The 17,681-nt window shown below is 57.7% G+C and overlaps 2 protein-coding genes across 5 annotated transcripts in view; one reads left to right on the top strand and one right to left on the bottom strand.

Moving 5' to 3' along the window:
- The window catches only part of TMEM94 (transmembrane protein 94), a 46,333-nt gene extending 38,088 nt beyond the window's left edge, over nucleotides 1–8,245 (top strand). For all 4 annotated transcript variants that reach the window (XM_026860943.1, XM_026860941.1, XM_026860944.1 and 1 more), the window contains 5 exons: nucleotides 278–432; nucleotides 748–842; nucleotides 2,028–2,121; nucleotides 2,356–2,526; nucleotides 3,355–8,245. In XM_026860943.1, coding sequence (XP_026716744.1) covers nucleotides 278–432; nucleotides 748–842; nucleotides 2,028–2,121; nucleotides 2,356–2,526; nucleotides 3,355–3,427 — 588 coding nt within the window. In that variant the 3' untranslated portion in view covers nucleotides 3,428–8,245. The remainder of the gene's footprint in view (nucleotides 1–277; nucleotides 433–747; nucleotides 843–2,027; nucleotides 2,122–2,355; nucleotides 2,527–3,354) is intronic.
- Nucleotides 6,790–17,681, bottom strand: part of CASKIN2 (CASK interacting protein 2) — a 32,300-nt gene continuing 21,408 nt past the window's right edge. Inside the window, 18 exon segments of the mRNA XM_026860939.1 lie at nucleotides 6,790–9,279; nucleotides 9,525–9,840; nucleotides 9,944–12,115; nucleotides 12,446–12,584; nucleotides 12,830–12,931; nucleotides 13,044–13,154; nucleotides 13,365–13,459; nucleotides 13,575–13,656; nucleotides 14,098–14,219; nucleotides 14,658–14,783; nucleotides 14,786–14,839; nucleotides 15,060–15,177; nucleotides 15,259–15,353; nucleotides 15,655–15,763; nucleotides 15,888–15,996; nucleotides 16,211–16,341; nucleotides 17,218–17,313; nucleotides 17,447–17,592. Of these exon segments, the coding sequence (XP_026716740.1) occupies nucleotides 9,183–9,279; nucleotides 9,525–9,840; nucleotides 9,944–12,115; nucleotides 12,446–12,584; nucleotides 12,830–12,931; nucleotides 13,044–13,154; nucleotides 13,365–13,459; nucleotides 13,575–13,656; nucleotides 14,098–14,219; nucleotides 14,658–14,783; nucleotides 14,786–14,839; nucleotides 15,060–15,177; nucleotides 15,259–15,353; nucleotides 15,655–15,763; nucleotides 15,888–15,996; nucleotides 16,211–16,341; nucleotides 17,218–17,313; nucleotides 17,447–17,592 (4,220 nt within the window). The 3' untranslated portion in view covers nucleotides 6,790–9,182.

Here is a 17,681-nt window from a genome sequence, read left to right as displayed (position 1 = left end):
TCTACTTTATCCCAGTGGTGATGCATAGCTGAGGCCCTGTGCCTTCCCAGCTTGCTTCATAAATTGGCCCATGGCATGAGCCATGCTCTCCAGAGCCTGGCATGGACAGAAAGGGAATCCCTTGGTGCCAGCATGCCCACAGGGCAGATCCACAGTGCAGCATCTCATCTGTACTACAGCTTGTCTTTTGCAGCCACTGATTCCCTGATGGTTCATGCAGGGGAAGCTGGGCCAGTGACATGCCCATGTCATCCTCCTGCCTCTCCCTTATTCACAGACTCAGCACTACTTCCTGTTCTGCTTCCTGCTGAAATTCAGCCTGACCATCTGCTCCTGCCTCATCTGCTTCGGGTTCACACTGCATGAGTCCTGCAAAGAGGTGAACACTACCAGCCTCAATCTCACAGCCTGCTCCTCCATCATGCTGCACAGGTGAGGAACTGAGCCTGGCACACACCCCCTCACCCTGCCAGGGCTTGTTGCTCTTGCCCTTCCCAGGTGGAACTGATTCCCGTCTAACAAGCTTCAGGCTCTTGCATGATCAGCTCTAATGGCTCCACAGAGGGCTGGGTACTCTCCCCACAGCCTTGACAGTTACATCTTTGCTCACTGTTGCCTCCTGGTACTAGGACGGCCTGGCTCCAAGTTCACACTTAGTTCTCTCAGAGAAGGATATGGCCCTGGTGGGAAGAGGTCAGGCAGTAAGTCCTCACTATTGACATTTTCCTGTGTTATCTCATTTACTAGCAATACTGATGGTGCTCCTGACTGGTTTGGAACATTTTCTAATGCTCTTCTCGTAGCCCAGAAGCTCACAGCTGGCCTGATTGTTTTACACACAGGTAAGTCCCTGTTCCCAGACCCCCATTCCACACTCTGGGGGAAAACTTGCATCCTTTGCGTCTTTCTTTACCCCCTATGCCAGAGCACAGACTCTCTGGTAGAAGCAGACACTACAGAGGTCTCTCAGCACAGGCATAAAGCCCCTTTTCTTACTAAACATTGCTATGACAGAATAAAGACCACACCTTCAGAGCTGATTCTGCTTCCTTCCAGCCTGGTGAAGCATCAGTTCTGTTCCAGTCTCACCAGAAGAGCAGCATCCCTCTTTGCCTTCTTGCAAATCAGCAAGTAGCACCCTGCATGTCTCCAAAAATATTCCCTGCCTCAAAAGTCCTTATGTGCCTGCTGCCATTTTGGGAAGCGCCCTATTTCCTTTCCCCAAAGAGCACTAGTGCAGGTGTGACTCCCCTGGAGCTGGAAGCCTTTTTAAACCCTCTGGAGGGGCAGGGAGCCAGGTCCTGGCTGACCCTCATCACCTGCACATGATTGCCTGGCAGAGTAGGTCCAGCTGCTCTCTGACAGGGTCTCTGCTCTCTTAAAGGGTTTCTGCAACCTTTCCACCATGTCATGTGGGCTGTGCCTTGGTGCCAGGCAGAGAATTGCATGTTGAGATGTGCAGGGTGTCCAGGACAGCAGAAACTCTTCCTGATTTGAGGGGCAGCCCTACTTTGGAGAGAGGTAGTTTGCATTACTGTTCTGTGTCCTTCAGACCACTGAGGCTAGGCATGGGTGCTCCTGCCTGGTAGGTGGGAAATGCTGCTTTGAAGAGCCCAGACAAAATCTGAGCAAATGTTCTGTCTTGTGCAGACAGCTCTGGGTCTTTGGATAAATATCCTTCTCTAGGCTGGAGTTTTCCACTGCTGCAGGCCTGCAGTGAGCCAGAGACAAGACCACCGCGATCCCACCCCCCAACTCCCTGGTTCTGGTCCTTTGCCTGATCTGTTTTAGCATGCCAGGCTGCAAACCAGCCTTGGCATCCCCAGAGTGAGTAATCCTGTGCAGTACTACTGCTGTATTCCCCCTTACCCTGTGTACCTGGAGACTTGGAATTGCTGTGGGGTCTGGCCTGAAAGGTTGGTTTCAGGGACATAAACCCCATATCCCTTGGAGCAGTAGTTGTTGGTGTAAAGTGTTGTATTTCTGTGTGATGCTAAATAACCCCCTCTTCCATCTGTTCCCCACAGTGTTCATATCGATCACCCATGTCCACCGCACCAAGCCGCTGTGGAAGAAGAGTCCCCTTTCCAACCGGTGGTGGACACTCACTGTGGCTGTTGTGTGAGTATCCCCAGGCCCTGATGGGGCACCCCAGAATGCTGGAGGAAGGAGGGCTCTAGACCTGCTTCAGCACTAGCTTGCTGGTGCTGAGAAAATGATAGTACCTGGCAGTTGTTTTCCACTGCTCAATTGGCGAGGGGTCTCTGTTGTGAACTCTGTTGTGACCCCTGATCTGCAGATCCTGGGAAGCTTGTGAGCTCTGCTGAGATTTGCTGTGTCTGTTTATGGTCTTAGATTGCTGGGGCAAGTGGCACAGACTGTGCTGGACCTGAAACTCTGGGAAAACCTCCATTCTTCCTTGACCTTTAACCATGTTTCCATCTCCCCGGTCTCATGGCTCCTGGGTTTTCTTTCCTTGGTCCTTGTGGTTATCATCAATGAGATTGTCAAGCTGCATGAAATCAGGTATGGGGGTAGTTGGGAAGATGGGGAGAAAGGGCTGGAGCCTCCAGCCTGGCCTTGAGCTACAGAAAAATGATGCACAGGGAACAGGGTGGGGAATAAAAAGGAAAAGATGATTGCATTGTGTAAGTCACCTGGCTATTGTGTGCAAGCTCATGCTCCACCTCTCAGGGAGGAAGTGCAGGGGAGGAAGGAGGGTCAGGGAAGGGCAGTGGCAGTGATTGGGAGCAGGAAGGGAGACCAAAATTTCCTTATCTCAAACCAATGGGAGGGAGACAGCCAAGGTCTCTGAAATACCAGTGTGGAATCGGAGAGGGCTGTTCTCTCCATCTCGTCCCATGAGGACAGAGAGGCATTGAATCACAGCAGAGGAAATACGTCTTCACACAGTGCCTGGACTGTGGGACTCATTTTCACGGGAAGTGGCTGAAGCCAAGAATTAGTAGCAGGCAAAGTGAGTGGCTGTTCTTACTAGCACAGGGAGCAGCCAGAGCTGGGAGTTAACGCTAATGAGCACTGATGCAGGAAATGGGTTGGTGAGGAAAAGCAGAGGGGAATAGAGGGAACCTGATGGGGACAGAGCCACTGTCTCTGTTCCTGGGAAAGATTTCTGGACATCTTTCTGCTGTGTCTGGTGGTCCTGGAGATGGGACTTGGCTGGATGGGGTAGGACTGAGACCACGGGTTGCTCTCTGGGTCTGATCCCATCACAGGGCTCAGGCCAGGGGCTTCCCTGCTCCTTGGGGCTGTGCAGCTCAGGAATTGCAGTGAGGCAGCCTTGCCTTTCACTCCTCCACATGCTGACTCTTTTCTTTCTTCTGCCTTCTCCAGGGTCCGGGTCCGTTACCAAAAGAGGCAGAAGTTGCAGTTTGAAACGAAGCTGGGAATGAATTCACCATTTTAAACACTCCCAGCTCAAGTTCCCTGGAGCCAGGGCCACACAACCACATCCTGCACTGGGAGAGTGGCTGCACCAAAGGCTCGGGGTGTTTTCCCCCACACATGCAAACCAGACAGCCTCCTCACAAAACTACATCAGCACCTTCCAGGGGCAGGGCACTGCTATCAGGATCCCCCAGCAGGTATGCAGCCCCCACCCAGCCTGCTAGGGTACTCTCCAGGGAGCCTGCAAGCTTGGGTGGCTGTTCAGGCTGCTTTTCCTTTATTTATTTATTAATAGAGGTTTTTGTTAGTGTCATGGTGAAGCTGAAATGAAGCGAATCCTTCCCTCTGTGCGAGCAGATGGGTTTCCTGGACCTAGCAGGAGAATCTGAGGCCAGCATGGGAGACATAGGGCTACTGAAGCAGGAGATTTCTATCAAAACCCATTTTGTTTTTCCATCTCTGCGTGCTCTCCTGGATGATGTGTGTGTGCATGCCTGTGCGTGCCCTCGCCCACCTCCCCGTCCCTGTGTCCTGGGGCAAAGGAGCCATCTCTTTTGCAGCTGCAGGAGCGCTGGGTGCCAGGTGAGGACTGGAGCTCACATTCCCGAGGAGACAGTAGGAAAGGTCTCTGGCAGGGTGCTGGGAAGGCCCCTGCGATGGCTAGGCTGGGCCAGGCCTGCCCTCTAGCGTTATTGCTGTAGCTATATGCCGGCTGGTGAGTTCTTCGCGAGGAGAGGAGAGGGATAGGGCTTTAAGAAAAGCTGCCTGCATTCGACCCTAGTGATCTGGTGCAGAGGGAGTCAGGAGGGCAGTTCTGCCTGCCTGCAGGGAGTCAGAAGGACTCAGCTTCCTCCAGCCCTACTGAGCCAGCTCTTACCTGCTTTAACAACCCCCAGAGAGGTTTATAACTGTCCTCATTCTTGTGATTCAAATTGCCATTCTGCTTCAGTAAAATGCCTGCTTGAGAGGGCCGTAGCTAAACCTGAGACCTGCCTATCCTGCCATGGAGGGAAGGGGATGTCTTTCTGAGCAGGATGTCGACATCTTGCAGTTGTGACTAACATGGAGCTGGTGGACGGCTCCTTTCCCAGTCCTAGATCATACTGCAGCTGGTGTTTGCTCTCCAAGGTACAGGAAAACCCCTCTCATCACATCTTTCTGTGATCATGTTTGGAAGTCTCTCCCCTCCATGCTGCTGCCCTCACGTGTGTTCTCTGTTTTTCTGGAGGTCTCTTCTTCATTTGACTGGGGGAAACCTTCCCCTGAGGGCTACTGCAAACCATGATTTGCCCCAGTGCAGCACAAATGCTCTTGAGCTCTGAACAGACCCCAGCTGTACTAGGAACACTGGTGCTGTTGTGAGCTGACAGTTGAGGGCCACACAGAAGCACACAGGCTTGGCTACCAAAGTATTTGCAGCTCATGGAGATGTTTACTACCTTCCTAGTTCTAAAAAGTATCTAAAAGCTGGTAAAGCCTGGCACTGTTTTTCTCCCAATATTAACACTAAGCTGTTACTTCCCCTTTGGTACCTGAGATTAACAAATGGCTGCTGGTCCCTCCCTGGCTGGCAGGGAGCTGGCTGGGAATCCCCAAGCTCTGCCCTGTTGCTCTACCTTGTCTTCCTTTGATTGCAGCACTGCGTGTCTCTAAGCAATATCCTTATCCCTGCTGTGGATCTGGTAGAGAGCAAAGCAGGGGTACAGCCAGCCTCTGAGCTCTGGGGACAGGGGCCAGCTGGGGGTGTTCAGAGGCTCAGACCCTGTTCCTACAGCTGGAGAGTGGATGTTCAGATTCCCTGCTGCTGGCAGGATTGCATGGGACGGAGCCAGCAGCTCACTGGGGAAACACAGGGCTGCTCTCCTGCAAAGCAGTGGTACCAGGCCCTTCCTGCTTGCAGAGCGGGTCTGCTCACCTCTGCCAGACCTCTGCCAGCGAGTGAAGCTCTGCCCTCACTCCTCTTGGGCCTGCAGAGCTGCCTGGCTCAGGGAGAACAAGCTGCATCTTTCTCATCTGACTTAATTCACTGTATGCCAGCTCCAGACCTGTTACCCTGGCACCTGCAAAATCAGCTTTTCTCTCTGAAGGTGGGGTATGGTCTTCTCTGAGCTGGAGTCAGAGGCAGCACCGAGCTGCTCACTGCTATTCCTGCAGAGCAACCTTCCCCCCCCACCCCCCGACCTTAGCTCTTGCCCTGTGCCACTAAGGTGTAGGTGATAAAAGGCAGCAGATACCAGGGCTTCCTGCTGGCCACACCTTCCTCTAGAGCAGGCACCTCCACGGTTTCCTTCTCTGGGTGACCACTAATGTTTATTTTCCTGCACCCTCCTTACCCTGCTAGACTTGGAGGGAGCCAAGGTGTATGATGGAGCCTTTTGGATGGTCTCGCCAATGCCACCCTTCCCTCGGCCATTGAGGTATCCGAGGGTCAGGGTGCACGGCTTCAGAAAGAAATTTCCTACATCAAGATGTTTTTAAATGGTGTATATTTTATATTAAATTTTTGGGATGTATGTAAAAATACTTGATTTGTATTAAAATTGTAAATTGTTTTAAAAAAAACCCAAACCCAGACCCACACCATCCAGTGTATGAACGGCAATAAATGATTGTCTTGGATAACACACACAGTGAGAGTGGGAGGGAGTTTGCACCCAGCAAAGCAAGGAGATCGAAGTGTGTGTGGCTGTTTGTGTCATAGGACCCGAGTTACCCAGTTCACCTGTTGTAGGGACACAGCCTGAGAGCTTGATGCTCCTGGGACCTGATCCTGGCACTTTTTTTCCCCACTTTCTGCTCAGCTTTGGGCAAACTGTCCAGCTCTGAATGCCTGTTTCTACAGAACAGTCTGCTTACCTGGTGGTATCCTGGGCCCCAGGCACAGCACCCGTGGTTGTTCCCAGGCACCGCTTTGGTCATGGCTGGCAGCATGGTTTGAAGCCTCTGGATGAAAGGCTGGGGCGAGGCGGAACAGGCGCTGCGAGCACTGGAGAGAAGCAGTGTGGTGAGACGAGGAGGCCTGGGCTTCTTGTTCCGAGCAAAGCAGGACCTGGTGTCAGCAGGGAGGATGGAGGAGTGCTTCGCCTGGCAGGTGGGAGTAGCTGAGGCTTCAGACGTGCCCAAAGCTGGGCACTGGAAGGTAGTGTTGGTCCCCAGCGCTCTCACCACCTTCCTGCCATGGTGGTAAGACCCAAACTGAACATTAACCTCGCTGGAGGTGGCCGTGGGACCCTTGCCAGGAGAGATTATCTGAGGAAACCCAGGTTTTAAGCACTTGAGGGGCAGGGTAAAGCTGATCCTCAGTGAACTTCAGAGTAGGAGACAAGCTTGTGTGATTTGACACGAAGGACACAACTAGGCAAAACTATCAAAAGGGTAAAATATGCCCCGCTGTTTAATAATTTTAGTCTTAATGGATGTTAGTGGAAAAACAAAACACATGATTAACACAAACAGAGCAGATGGTTTAAAATCTGTTGTCAGTCTGGTGATTACATGGGCTAATTTTTTCCCTCACTGTCTTGCTGCACAGAGCAGGTGCAGCTGGGATCAGTTAGTCCCAGTTGCAGTGTACATAACTTACACACCATACAGTAGCTTCAAAATAGAGATCTAGAGCTTAAAAAATAGGCATTCTTCTGCAAAATCAAATGTTTTAATTCCCTTATTGACAACGAGAGCAGCGTGGTGCTGCCCTCAGGTGGCTCAGACAGCAACAGCTCCACCCCAGTGTCCTCTTATCCCTGACTCTAGAGTACAAGACTTGCAATTCTGGTTAGTAAATATATATAATAAATCACATTTAAAATATATACATTGGCCTTTAAAAAAAAAACCATTTACAGTTTATCAACATTGGAAAAAAATAACTGGGCTTGTCCCAGGTTGACTCAGAGTAAAAATCAGTTTTAAAAGGTTTCTGCAAACCTTTTGATAAAGTGCCACCGGTTGTAGCTATTTAAAAACAATCGGGTCCATGACGTAGCACTTGCCTGTCAGACACAGTCATTTAAATACACTCAATGTGATATATATATCAGAGCAACCAACTAGCCAGGAGAGAAGCGTCTTAACTGCCTCAAACTGACCTCAAGTCCCAGCCAACGACATGTTTGTTTTTTTTTTTCCCCCAGGGCTTGTTCATCTTGCTTTTCAGCCTAGAAGCCAGGCTGGCACCTCCCGCCTGTGAGTGAGACCCTGGCGAAGGTCGGGCGGGCTCTGTGCGCAGGGGCTGCTCCCCCAGCCCTGCAAGGGGACGAGGGGCTGCCAACAGACCAATTCAGTCACAAACTCCCAAAAGAATTGGGAAGCACCTGCCTCTTCAGCCACCTCCCTCTCCAGTTAGGTTTTATGTTGATTTTTTAAGAAGGGGGGGACATGTGGAAACTTTTTTTCCTTTGTTTGCAATTTTTGTAGCAAATGGCAGTTTAGTACAGTCTTAGGTTCCCTTCTGGTGCTCTGATGCTTTCATTTGCTTGGCATGCCGAGTGCAAGCCAAGTTCGGGGCTCTTGGACATATTTAGACATGCACTACTAAACAGATCCTGCAAGAGAAATCTGTCTTCAAGCTATGCAGCCGCTCCTACTGCTTGGATGCGAGGAGCTATCGCCACTGCTCCCCCGCTGCAGCCACGGGGCTGTGACTGCATCCAGCCGGGTGCACAGTAGCTGCTGCCGAGCTGGATTCACCCAGTGCACGCGGGGTCACGCTCCCGCCGGCTCGGAGGGCTGCAAGGAAGCATCTCACCGAGTCCCAAACGCTGCTACTGCTTAACAATGCTCACAGCGGAGTTTGTGCCAGCAGGGAGGGGGAGTGGGAAAAGGGACCATTTTCTCCCCCAAAAAAGGGATAGGGAAGGTTAAAAAAAAAAAAAAAAAAATCCCACAGGAAAAAAGCACTAACCACGCTACTACTTCACCCTGGCAGCACCAGGGTGGTGGCTTGTGTAGGCACCGTGTCGGCAGAGGGCAGCCTCCATTTAGTAACATGATCCAGCCAGCCTGGCACAAATGCCCAGGCCTTCGGCGCTGCCATCACCATCCTCATGGCTGGGGAGGGGGCAGGCAGAGCTCCATGTCCAGCAGGGCTGTGGTGGAGCATCCGCTGCTTCGCAGGCTGTGCCAGCCCCGTCTCGCGTTTGTGGGTCCCACCGGAGGGATTTCGATCCACTTGGATTACACGCTGCCTGACGCTAACGCGTTTGGAAAAGCAACAAATAAAGCAGAAAGGTTCCTTCTCGCTCCGCAAGCTGCCAAATTGCGACAAGCCCTGTCTTCTTTTAGCTGCTGTCAGGCCTTGCTGGGGCTGGGATCTGCTCAGTAAATAGCCAGCTCGGTGGCGGCTGCCCGGGGAGGTCTCTCCTTTGACACATTGTTGGCAGGGGATAAATAATAAGAGGCAGGACTCAGCAATGCAGCAGGGAAAGAGAAAGGTCCCTTGTGGAGGCTCCTCAGCTCTGTGCAAGGGAGTGAGGGCTTCTCCGCGGCCACCAGGACTGCCTGTGCAGCCCCTCTGGGCTCTCCTCCTGCTGCCAGTCTGGTGGGAAACGCCTGACCCCCTCGGAAACCAGCCCGCAGCCACGCTGGCACGTGTGGTACGGAGCCAGGAGCGAGCAAGGAGGGGCGGCTGCGTTCCCAGCCGCAGTGCAAAGTGCGGGGAGGGAGGCGGCTGGAGAGACCTGGAGGTACCGCTCGGTGCCAGGTCCACTCTCCCCCCGTCACGACGGGCACTGGCGGAGCAGCCGGAGGCGGGGAGGGGAAGGAGGGAGCAAGTCTCAGTCCAGCATCGCGTCCAGCTGGTCCGCCAGGTCATCAAACATGTTGCTGATGTCTTCCAGGATGTTCTTGGCTGAATGCACGGCCCCGGGGTGGCTGGGGAGGAAAGGGAGAGCCGGTCAATGCACTGCCCGAAGGCTTCATGTGCTGATGGGGCAGGGTTGGCCAGGCTGGACCCAACCCTCGCGGAGCTCAGCACGCAGCCAGACCCAAGCACGTGTGAGCTGCTGTGGTGCAGGCGGGTGCCCTTGCACAGCCCTTCGCCTGCCCTCTCCTGGGGCTTCCCAATTCCGCCTCGAATTCCAGCCCAGCATCTCCCTCACCACCCCCCGCTGCCTCACCTCTCCGCCTCCTCCACCGTGATCTTCTTCTCGGCCACCTGTAGCGCAGCAGCCAGGGTGGAGTTGGTCTGCTCCAGCCGCTGCTGGACCAGGGCGGCGCCCGGGGCAGTTGCCAAAGGCTTGGCCAACACCTTGCCCGCCTCCAGCGCCAGTGAGCCAGGACCGGCCAGGGACCCGATCACATCTGGCACCGCCTCAGTGGCCGCCCAGGGAGCAACGGTGTGGCGGGAGGGCTGCAGGACCTGCTGGTAGATGGTTTTGGGCCCGGAGAAGACTAGCTTGGTGGATGCCACAGAGGTGTGCTTGGCAGGGACATCTGCAAAGGAAAGGCACTCGTGGCACGTGGTGGCCCACATCCTCCTTGCCTCCTTCCAGAGGCTCCACCACCACCTGGGAGACACCCCCACCAGCCCATGTACCTGGAGCGGGCGTCCTCACCACGGCGGTGCCGAGCAGCTCCGTGGGGCTGGGGGCTTTCGTGGGACTCGGTGCCTTCTTGATTCCCTTCTCCAGAGACAAGATGCTTTTCTCTATCTCAGCAATCCTGAACTCCACACTGTCGTCGTCAAAGGCATCCCCGGCCATCCCGGCTCGTGGTGCTGGTGCCGGCACGGCGGGGCCCGCGATGCTCACTGCTTGGGCCTGGGCATACTGGGGTGCTGGGCTGGCCCCTGCTTCATCCTGCCCTGCCATGCTGAACGCCTTCAGCACCGCCTGCAGCGGCTCCCGCTCCCTGAAGCGGGGCCGGCGCTTCACCGTGTCCGACTCAGTGAGGTTGAACTCCAGCACAGGCAGCTCCTTGGCAGCAGTGGGCAGAGCTGGTTCCTTCCCAGTGGAGCAGGGGGGCTCCACTGGCTGGGAACTGGGCTCTGTGTCCAGTACAGCTGTGTCAGCCTTGGGGTGCCCCGTGGGCTTTGGCCGCTGTTTGATGGTTAAGTTGCCTTCTTCTGCAAAGGGGATGCACTCACTGGAGCTGTTCTGGGAGGATGAGGAGGAGACCCCTGGCTTGGACTCCTCCTCCGTGTCTGAGCAGGCGTCCTCCCGCCCACCCTGTGCGGCCACCTCTGTCATGGGAGCGCTGGGCTCACTGAATGTCCGTCTCCGTGGCTTGCTGCTCTCGAAGGGGTCCCTGCTGGCATCAGAAAGCGTGCTGCTGCTGCTGTCACCACCATCATAGGACTCATCATCCACATCTGCCCTGGGGAGACAGTCCTGAGCCACGTGCAGGGGTTTTGGGGCCAGGAGGGGCTTGGGTGGACTCGCCCCCGGGGTCCCCTCTAGCGCAGCCGCCAGGCTCTTCACCGTCCTGCCGCAGCCGGTGTCACCAGGGCTGGCGACCGTGTCGGCCACATCCTGGGGGGCTGCGGGCTGCCGCTCAGGGTCAGGGGGCTGCTCGCCGTCTGCCTCAGCAGCGAGGGCACTGGAGACGGAGCTGAGGCGCTTGGGAGGCGGCGGCGGAGGGCCCTTGCGCTTGGCCCGGATGGCAAAGGACTGGCTGCGGGTCACCTTGGCATCCGCCTGCACACAGGCCCGCGGCATCTGGCTGCGGCCCGGCCGCCGCGTCAGGGTGGCGTAGGAGCCCAGGGTGCTGGTGGGCACCCCCTCCTCCTCCTCGTGCTCCCCGTCCGACAGCGCGTAGCGGTTCAGGCTGTGTGAACGCTTCTTGTACTTGAAGCCTTCACCCCCGCTGTGCTGCTCCCCGGCCTGCCAGGCGCCTGGCGCCGCCCCAGCTGTGGGTGACGTGGCGGGCGGCTCTGTGGGGCCACACTGGCTGTGCAGATAGTTGAAGGCTTTTTGGGCCGACGTCTGCAGACTGCTCTTCTGTCCAGGGGAGATGGAGGGGTACGGGTGTGCCAGGGTCTTGGGCTGCTCTGCTCCCAGGAGGGAAGGGACCGTCGGGGATTTCAAGGAGACATGTGGGTACATGAAGACGTATGGGGCTGTTGCTTTGCTGGGGGTCTGGGGAGGAGTACAGGGGGTGACTGCTGGTGTCCCGGCACCTTTCTGAGCTGCCGGCCGGGCATACTGATCCGTGCCTTCGGGCAGGTTCCTCTCCTTGAGAGGGCTGCCCCCGCCGCCGTTGGCATAGCCGTTCAGGCCCTCAGGGGAGACGAGCTTCCCGTAGGGCTCAGGACTGGGCTGTCCCGGCAGGCTGGCCGGGCTCTCCTTGCTGCGGGGCGGTACGCAGGACTGCCCACTGCTGCTGCTGCTCTCCCCGCTGCCCAGGCTCTCCTGCGAGGGGCTGGAGAGGTGCCGGGACAGCACATTGTCCTGCGAGTGCCCTGAGCCCCGGGACCGCACCCCGATGCTCTCCTGGCTCCGTGACATCCCTTGGCTGCTCTTGATGCCGAGCGTCTCGTGGCAGCTGTTGGACATGGCTGTCTGGAGCTCGTAGCTGAGCTCACTGTCCTGGAAGGTCATCATTTTGGGGGTGTGTGGGGACTGGCACTCCCCATTCTCCAGTGACTCGATGGTGACAATGTCCAGGGCACCGGGGACTTTGCGTCTTGCCAGAGTTGCTTCTGCTTGGTTGAGGCTTTTGCGGAGGTCTCTGAGCTTCTTGACAGCCAACATGATCTTCTTCTGGTGGCCTGCGGGAAGGTTGCAACACGAAAGGGGCATTAGGTCAGCGCTGGCCCCCAAGGCCTTTGTTTCCTGGCCAGGAAGAGTCATGCTCACGTCACCAACTGGGGCAAAGGCCTCCAGGTTATTTAAACCCTGCCTATGGGAGGACGCAAACTACAACCAGCTCAGCCCGGCCTCAGCACGCCAAGGGGAGGCCCTAGGGACAGCCACAAACTGCCCTTTCCAGGTGGCTCAGGATATGCCTTCACCTCCCAGCCTGAGGGAGAATGGGGCATGGGGACCCTGGTGGGAAACTTGGCTGCCCTGGGCCACCCCAGCATGGCAGCAGGACTCACCCAGCTTGTTGATGCCGATCTCTTGCAGATCCTCCCATGTCAGGTCTGTGACAATGGTGATGGAGTCATAGCCATTGTTCACCAGCTTTTTGTGGTACTGGGGCAATCCGATGGCACTGAGCCAGTCCATCAGGTCAGCCTGCAAAGAGCACGGAGACGCTGCCATGAGCACCGAGGCATGGGCAGCACCTTCATCCATCCCCACCCTGCCCCTGGCCAGGACACTGCATTTTTGGGGTCTCTCTGACTGCATTACCACAGGCCACTGCAGCAAATATTTACTTACAGACCCTGCTCCTATCCTGTGCTGGGGTAAAGACAACTCTGAGAAAAAACCTGGCAGAAAGAGGGTGCTGAACAAAAGCCCCGGTGCCAGGGACTCACCGGGATGTAGTTGGGCAGCCACTCGGCGATGCTGAGCTGCCCGATCTCGGTGGAGATCTTCTTCCTGTGGCCCGGCTTGGTCACGCCGATGGCTGTCAGATCCTAATGCGAGTAGAGCGGGGCTGTGGTCAGTGGGGGCCCGGGGAGCACGGGGCAGTGGGCACCTGCAGCCAGCAGCTCAGGGCTGGCCGAGGTGGGGAAGGACCCGCCTTACCTCCGGGGTCATGCGGCTGATGGTGGGGACGTCGTAGCCTGCGTTGAGGAAGTTGGCAGTGTACGACTCCAGCTGGAACTCACTCAGCCAGTTGTAAATGGCTTCTGCGTCCTGGGGAGAGGTCGGGGCAAAGAGCAGCCTGTGACGGTGGCTGCAGGGACCTGGCTGCTCCAGGCAAAATGACAGGATTTCCTTGGGCCCACCTGTGCCCAGTGTCCTCAAGACCCAGTCCCCTGTGTCCCCAGTGCAGCAAGAGCTGGGCTGAGAGCCCACATGTGTCCCTCTCACCCAGCACACCAGGTTCCCAGTTGGCCCAGTTACCTTCCCCTCGAGGAGCTGCTCAGGCCGCAAGAACTGGTGGGAGAAGACCCTGTCTCCAGGGGGGAAGCTGCCTGGGGCCTGGTGGCTCGGTGGCCCTGGCAGAGAGGACAGAAGAGAACCGTCACGGAGGCACTCGAGCAGGGAGCAGCCCCCCCCAGGGCCAGGGAGACAGCTGTCCCCAAGGCCCCATGGAGCTGGGACATCCCTCACCTGCTGGGGAGGTCAACTGCCCATTGTGCGGCTCCGATCCCAAAAGGTGTTGCTGGAGGTTGTCGCTGGCGGAGGGCAGCGGCTGGGGGAGAGGAGGAGTGAGTGGAGGAGGGAGACAAGCCCCATTGCACCCCCAGGAGTGAAGCTGGGGTCTCCGTGATGGGCTGCTGGGCACAGCTTCAGCCAGTGAAGGGCTGGCCCCTAGGAAGAGATCTGGGCAGGATTTGGCCTAGGGCCCTTTTTCTCCTCTCAGATGCCGCAGGACATGATGGAGATGCTGTGTGGTACCAACCACAGCCTCCAGCTCCTCTCAAAAAGGCCAACTGTGCTATGGGGGGCAACTGGGGACCCCCCAGGAACATCTCTCCGCTGAGTCCTGACAGCAAATGGGTGTTTGGTGGAAGATGCTCAGCTCCTGCAGCCCCTCCGAGTGCAGGGGTTACAGGGAGGGTGCTGGGGCTCCCTCCCCAGCCTGAGCCACGGCTGGGGGAGCAGCATGGGGGAAGCAGGGGCTGGCACCTACCCTGGTGTTCTCGATGAGGATGCTGGTGCTCTGCCCGTTGGTGCCCTCGGTGCTTTGGCCGCTGCCGGCACTGCGGATGCTCCCGATGCTGCCCTCGCTGCCCACACTGTTCCTGTCTCCTGCTGCTTGGGGCAGGTGGGGAGGTCGTCAGCAGCGCCCCGGGATCGGGGCTGACACCAGGCACAGAGGCCCCTGACAGGGACTCGTGTGCCAGCACAGTGATGCCAGTAAAAAACAGCCTCCCACAAGACCCCTCCGGCCACAAGATGATGCATCGGTCCCTCCCACCTCCCGACACACACAGCACAGACAGGGTGACCTCGGCTGGCAAGGGACACACCAAGGGGACGTGGGGACGCGAATGATCAGGGACACGGGGAGGGAAAGGGCTGCTCTACAGGCTCGCCTAAACTCCCTTTCCCTGCGCCTGCTCCCGCTCATCTGGCTGCTTCCCCGCCGGGAGATGGAAGGAGAGTCTCCCCCCGTGTCCCCCTGCACAGGCAGGGCTGGGAACAGGGGAAGGTCCCCAGCCCCTCTCCCTCCCCAGCTGCACCCCTGACCTGAGCTGTCAGGGCCCGGGGCCGTCCGGGTTAGGGTGAGGTGGCCATAGGCCGCTGGGATGCTCGGGGCTGCCTGGTGAGGACACTCGTCGGGGAGGTGCTGCAGCCCGCCGGGGGGGCCAGGAGGGCCCCGGGGGGACCCTGGCGCTGGTGCGCGGGTGCCACGCGGGGGACAACCATGCCTGCATTCAAAGACAAAACACGCGTGGTCAGAGCTCGTGCAGGAGGCAGCGGGGGGGCGATATCTGAGCCTCAACTCCCAAATTACCCCCCCACCGATGCCCACCCGAGTCCTTCTCTTCCCCGCTAGCTAGCCAGGGCTGCGGGGACCTGTCCTACAGGAGGGGCTGGGATGGTTTCATACAGGGGACTGTCCCCAGCATGCGGAGGATGGCCACTGACCTGTTCGCTTGCTGATGACTTCAGCGATGGAGGGGGGGAAGTACCCGACGCGGTCAGTGCCTTTCTGAGCGTCGTGGATGTGCCCCTTCCATCGCCCATCTGGATGTTGCTCCAGGACCTGCCGTGGGGACGAGAGGGACAGGGTTGGTACCTGGGATGGTGGCAGGGCTGGAGGACAGGGAGCAGGGAGTAGCCTCACCGTGATGACATCTCCTGCCCGGACATTGAGAGCAGTTGGGTCGTGGAGGTTCCAAAAATCCTTCAAAGCTCGGACCTTCAGGATTCCTGATGCCTCTGAAGACAAGGGACAGAGGAAAGAAAGAAGGTGCCAGAGTACAGAGAGGAAAAAGAGCGGTTCAGGGAAGGCAGAGGGAGAAAACAAGAGTGAGGAGAGGGGAGAAGAAAACATTAATACTGCAGGAAGGACTCAGTCCCTGGACATCATCCACATGGAGGATGGGGGCACATCTGACGGGACTGGGACGCTGACACTGAGAGGCTGTTCAGGAGCACTGGGAGCCCCAGTCAGGTCCCAGGGGGAAGGAGCCCCTCTCAGTGGCAGGCAGTGCCCAGCTGCGTGCTGACCCCACCTCACCTCTCAGCAGCTGCTTGATGTCCTTGCTGGCGTGCGAGGTGGTGAACTGGTTCACGATGTCCAGTGCCGTCTGGTTGTAGGTATTCCTGATGTTCACATCAACGCCGCCCTGCCCGCGAGGGGACATGGTCATGGCCAGACCCCACACCTGCTGCCAGACCCACGGGAGACAGAGGGACCAAGGGGAAGGGGGTGATGGCTGACCCCCAGGGCCCTGTCCCCACCACGCTCACCTCCAGCAGCAACCGTACCACCTCCGTTTTGCCGTAGAGCGCAGCCTCGTGCAGGGCTGTGCCTGTCTTCGTCTGCTTGTTGATCTCGATCCCAGCCTTCAGCAGCTGCCTGGAGGAAGGAGGGAGAGGCATGAACGATAGGACATGCATATCAGGGCCAGGCGATGGGCTGCTCTGCGATGGGGACAGCCCCTTGCACCACTGAGGCTTTGGGGACAAGACACTGAAGCCTGCACAGCAGGGAGATGGGTTTGGAAGGAAGCGGGACTGAAGCCGTGATGGGTTTTTCCAGGATAGGGCAGTGCCCCTTGGCAGGGGGTTACCTGATGATCTCCTTGTGCCCGTTCTTGGCTGCCAGGTGCAGCGGGGTGGTGTAGTTGGGGTCGGTGGCATCCTTGGACTGTCCCTCCAGGAGGGCGACACACAGATGGCTGTTCAGCAGCAGCTGGGCCACCTGCAGGGGGCACAGGGGTGAGCAGTGGGGTGCTGGTACCCCCTGCTGCACCCTCCCAGCAAGGGGCTCTCCCTTGGGGCCAGCCCTCTGCTCCCCATCCCACCGCTTCCCTCCATCTGCAGCCCCAGGGCTCGGCCGGAGCCGGTCAGTGCTTGGCAGGGCCACACTGCTGCAAGGGGCTGTAAAAGGTCACAACAGCCAGAAATAGTCTTCCCATAATCGGGCTTTTCAGACCAAGTCCTAAAACACTCCAGTCTCTCCAAGCCCAGAGCGACTCTCAGCATCTCAGGGCAGACCAGAGGCACAGAGGAGTTATTTTTACTGCCCTGTTTATAGCTGCAGACATTATAGATACTCCAAAAATGGAAATATCCCCTGGCCCCCTCCCCGGTGGGGCATGGGACGGTCTGGCTGGCCACAATCCAGCCCAGCCTGGCGGTGTGATAGAGGCTGGGCCGGGGTCTCCCAGAGCATGGGGTGGCCCTGTCCCCACGAGCTGTGCTGAGGACCTCGAGCAGCCAAGTGGGGCCAGGCACTCAGGGCTTGTGGGGATTAGCCAGCTCAGCCTATCTGTGCTTAAATGGGAGCAAAGCTGGGCTGGGCAGGGGGAGGCTGCAGGGTACAGGGAGCGTGGACTCCTGGCTTCTCTCCCAGCATGACGCTGCCCTGCTGTGAGGTCAAGAACTGCTCCCAGGTTCAGGATCCAACCTTGCCCGGTTGTGGGATGAGGCAGGTGCTACCTGCCAAGCTGTGAGAGTCATGGAGGAGGGAGAGTGGTCACAGATGGACCCATCGCTTTGCTTCCAGAGCAGCCAGCCAGCTCCAGAGCTGCCCCTGAGAAGTGCCCGGTGCAGAGCAGAGCACCCCAGCCCTCACCTTCAGCCGCCCAAACTCGCAGGCCAGGTCCAGGGGGGTTTTCTTCGCCTTGTTGATGAGGCAGGGGTTGGACTGGTGCTGGAGCAGCATCTCCGACTGCGGGGGAGCAATGTGGTACAGGGGCTCAGCATCATCCCGCACCCCTGCCTCCCTCCTGCCTGGCACGATGGGGTTTGCCCCCACCTGTGCACCCCAGAGAGACACGGGGTGGTGCTGGGCTCTCACTTACCACCTCGTAGTGGCCGTACTGTGCCGAGAGGTGCAGCGGGATCTGCCCATCCAGCGAGGCCATATTGACGGAGGCAGCAGCACGCAGCAGCACCCGCACTGGCTCCACGCGCCCCTGCCAGGCCGCGTAGTGCAAGGGCCGCATCCCTAGGGGGGAAGCAGGGCTTAGCAGGGCTGGATGCGGCCCCTGGCCTCACTCAGAGGGCTGAGCCAGCTGCCGGAGGCACGGGGGCATG

The sequence above is a fragment of the Athene cunicularia genome (assembly GCF_003259725.1).
Source record: "Athene cunicularia isolate RWA chromosome 18 unlocalized genomic scaffold, athCun1 chr18_part1, whole genome shotgun sequence".
In the NCBI taxonomy this organism is placed as follows: domain Eukaryota; kingdom Metazoa; phylum Chordata; class Aves; order Strigiformes; family Strigidae; genus Athene; species Athene cunicularia.
Note: the sequence above shows the minus strand (reverse complement) of the source record. Positions and strands in the feature narration are given on the sequence as shown.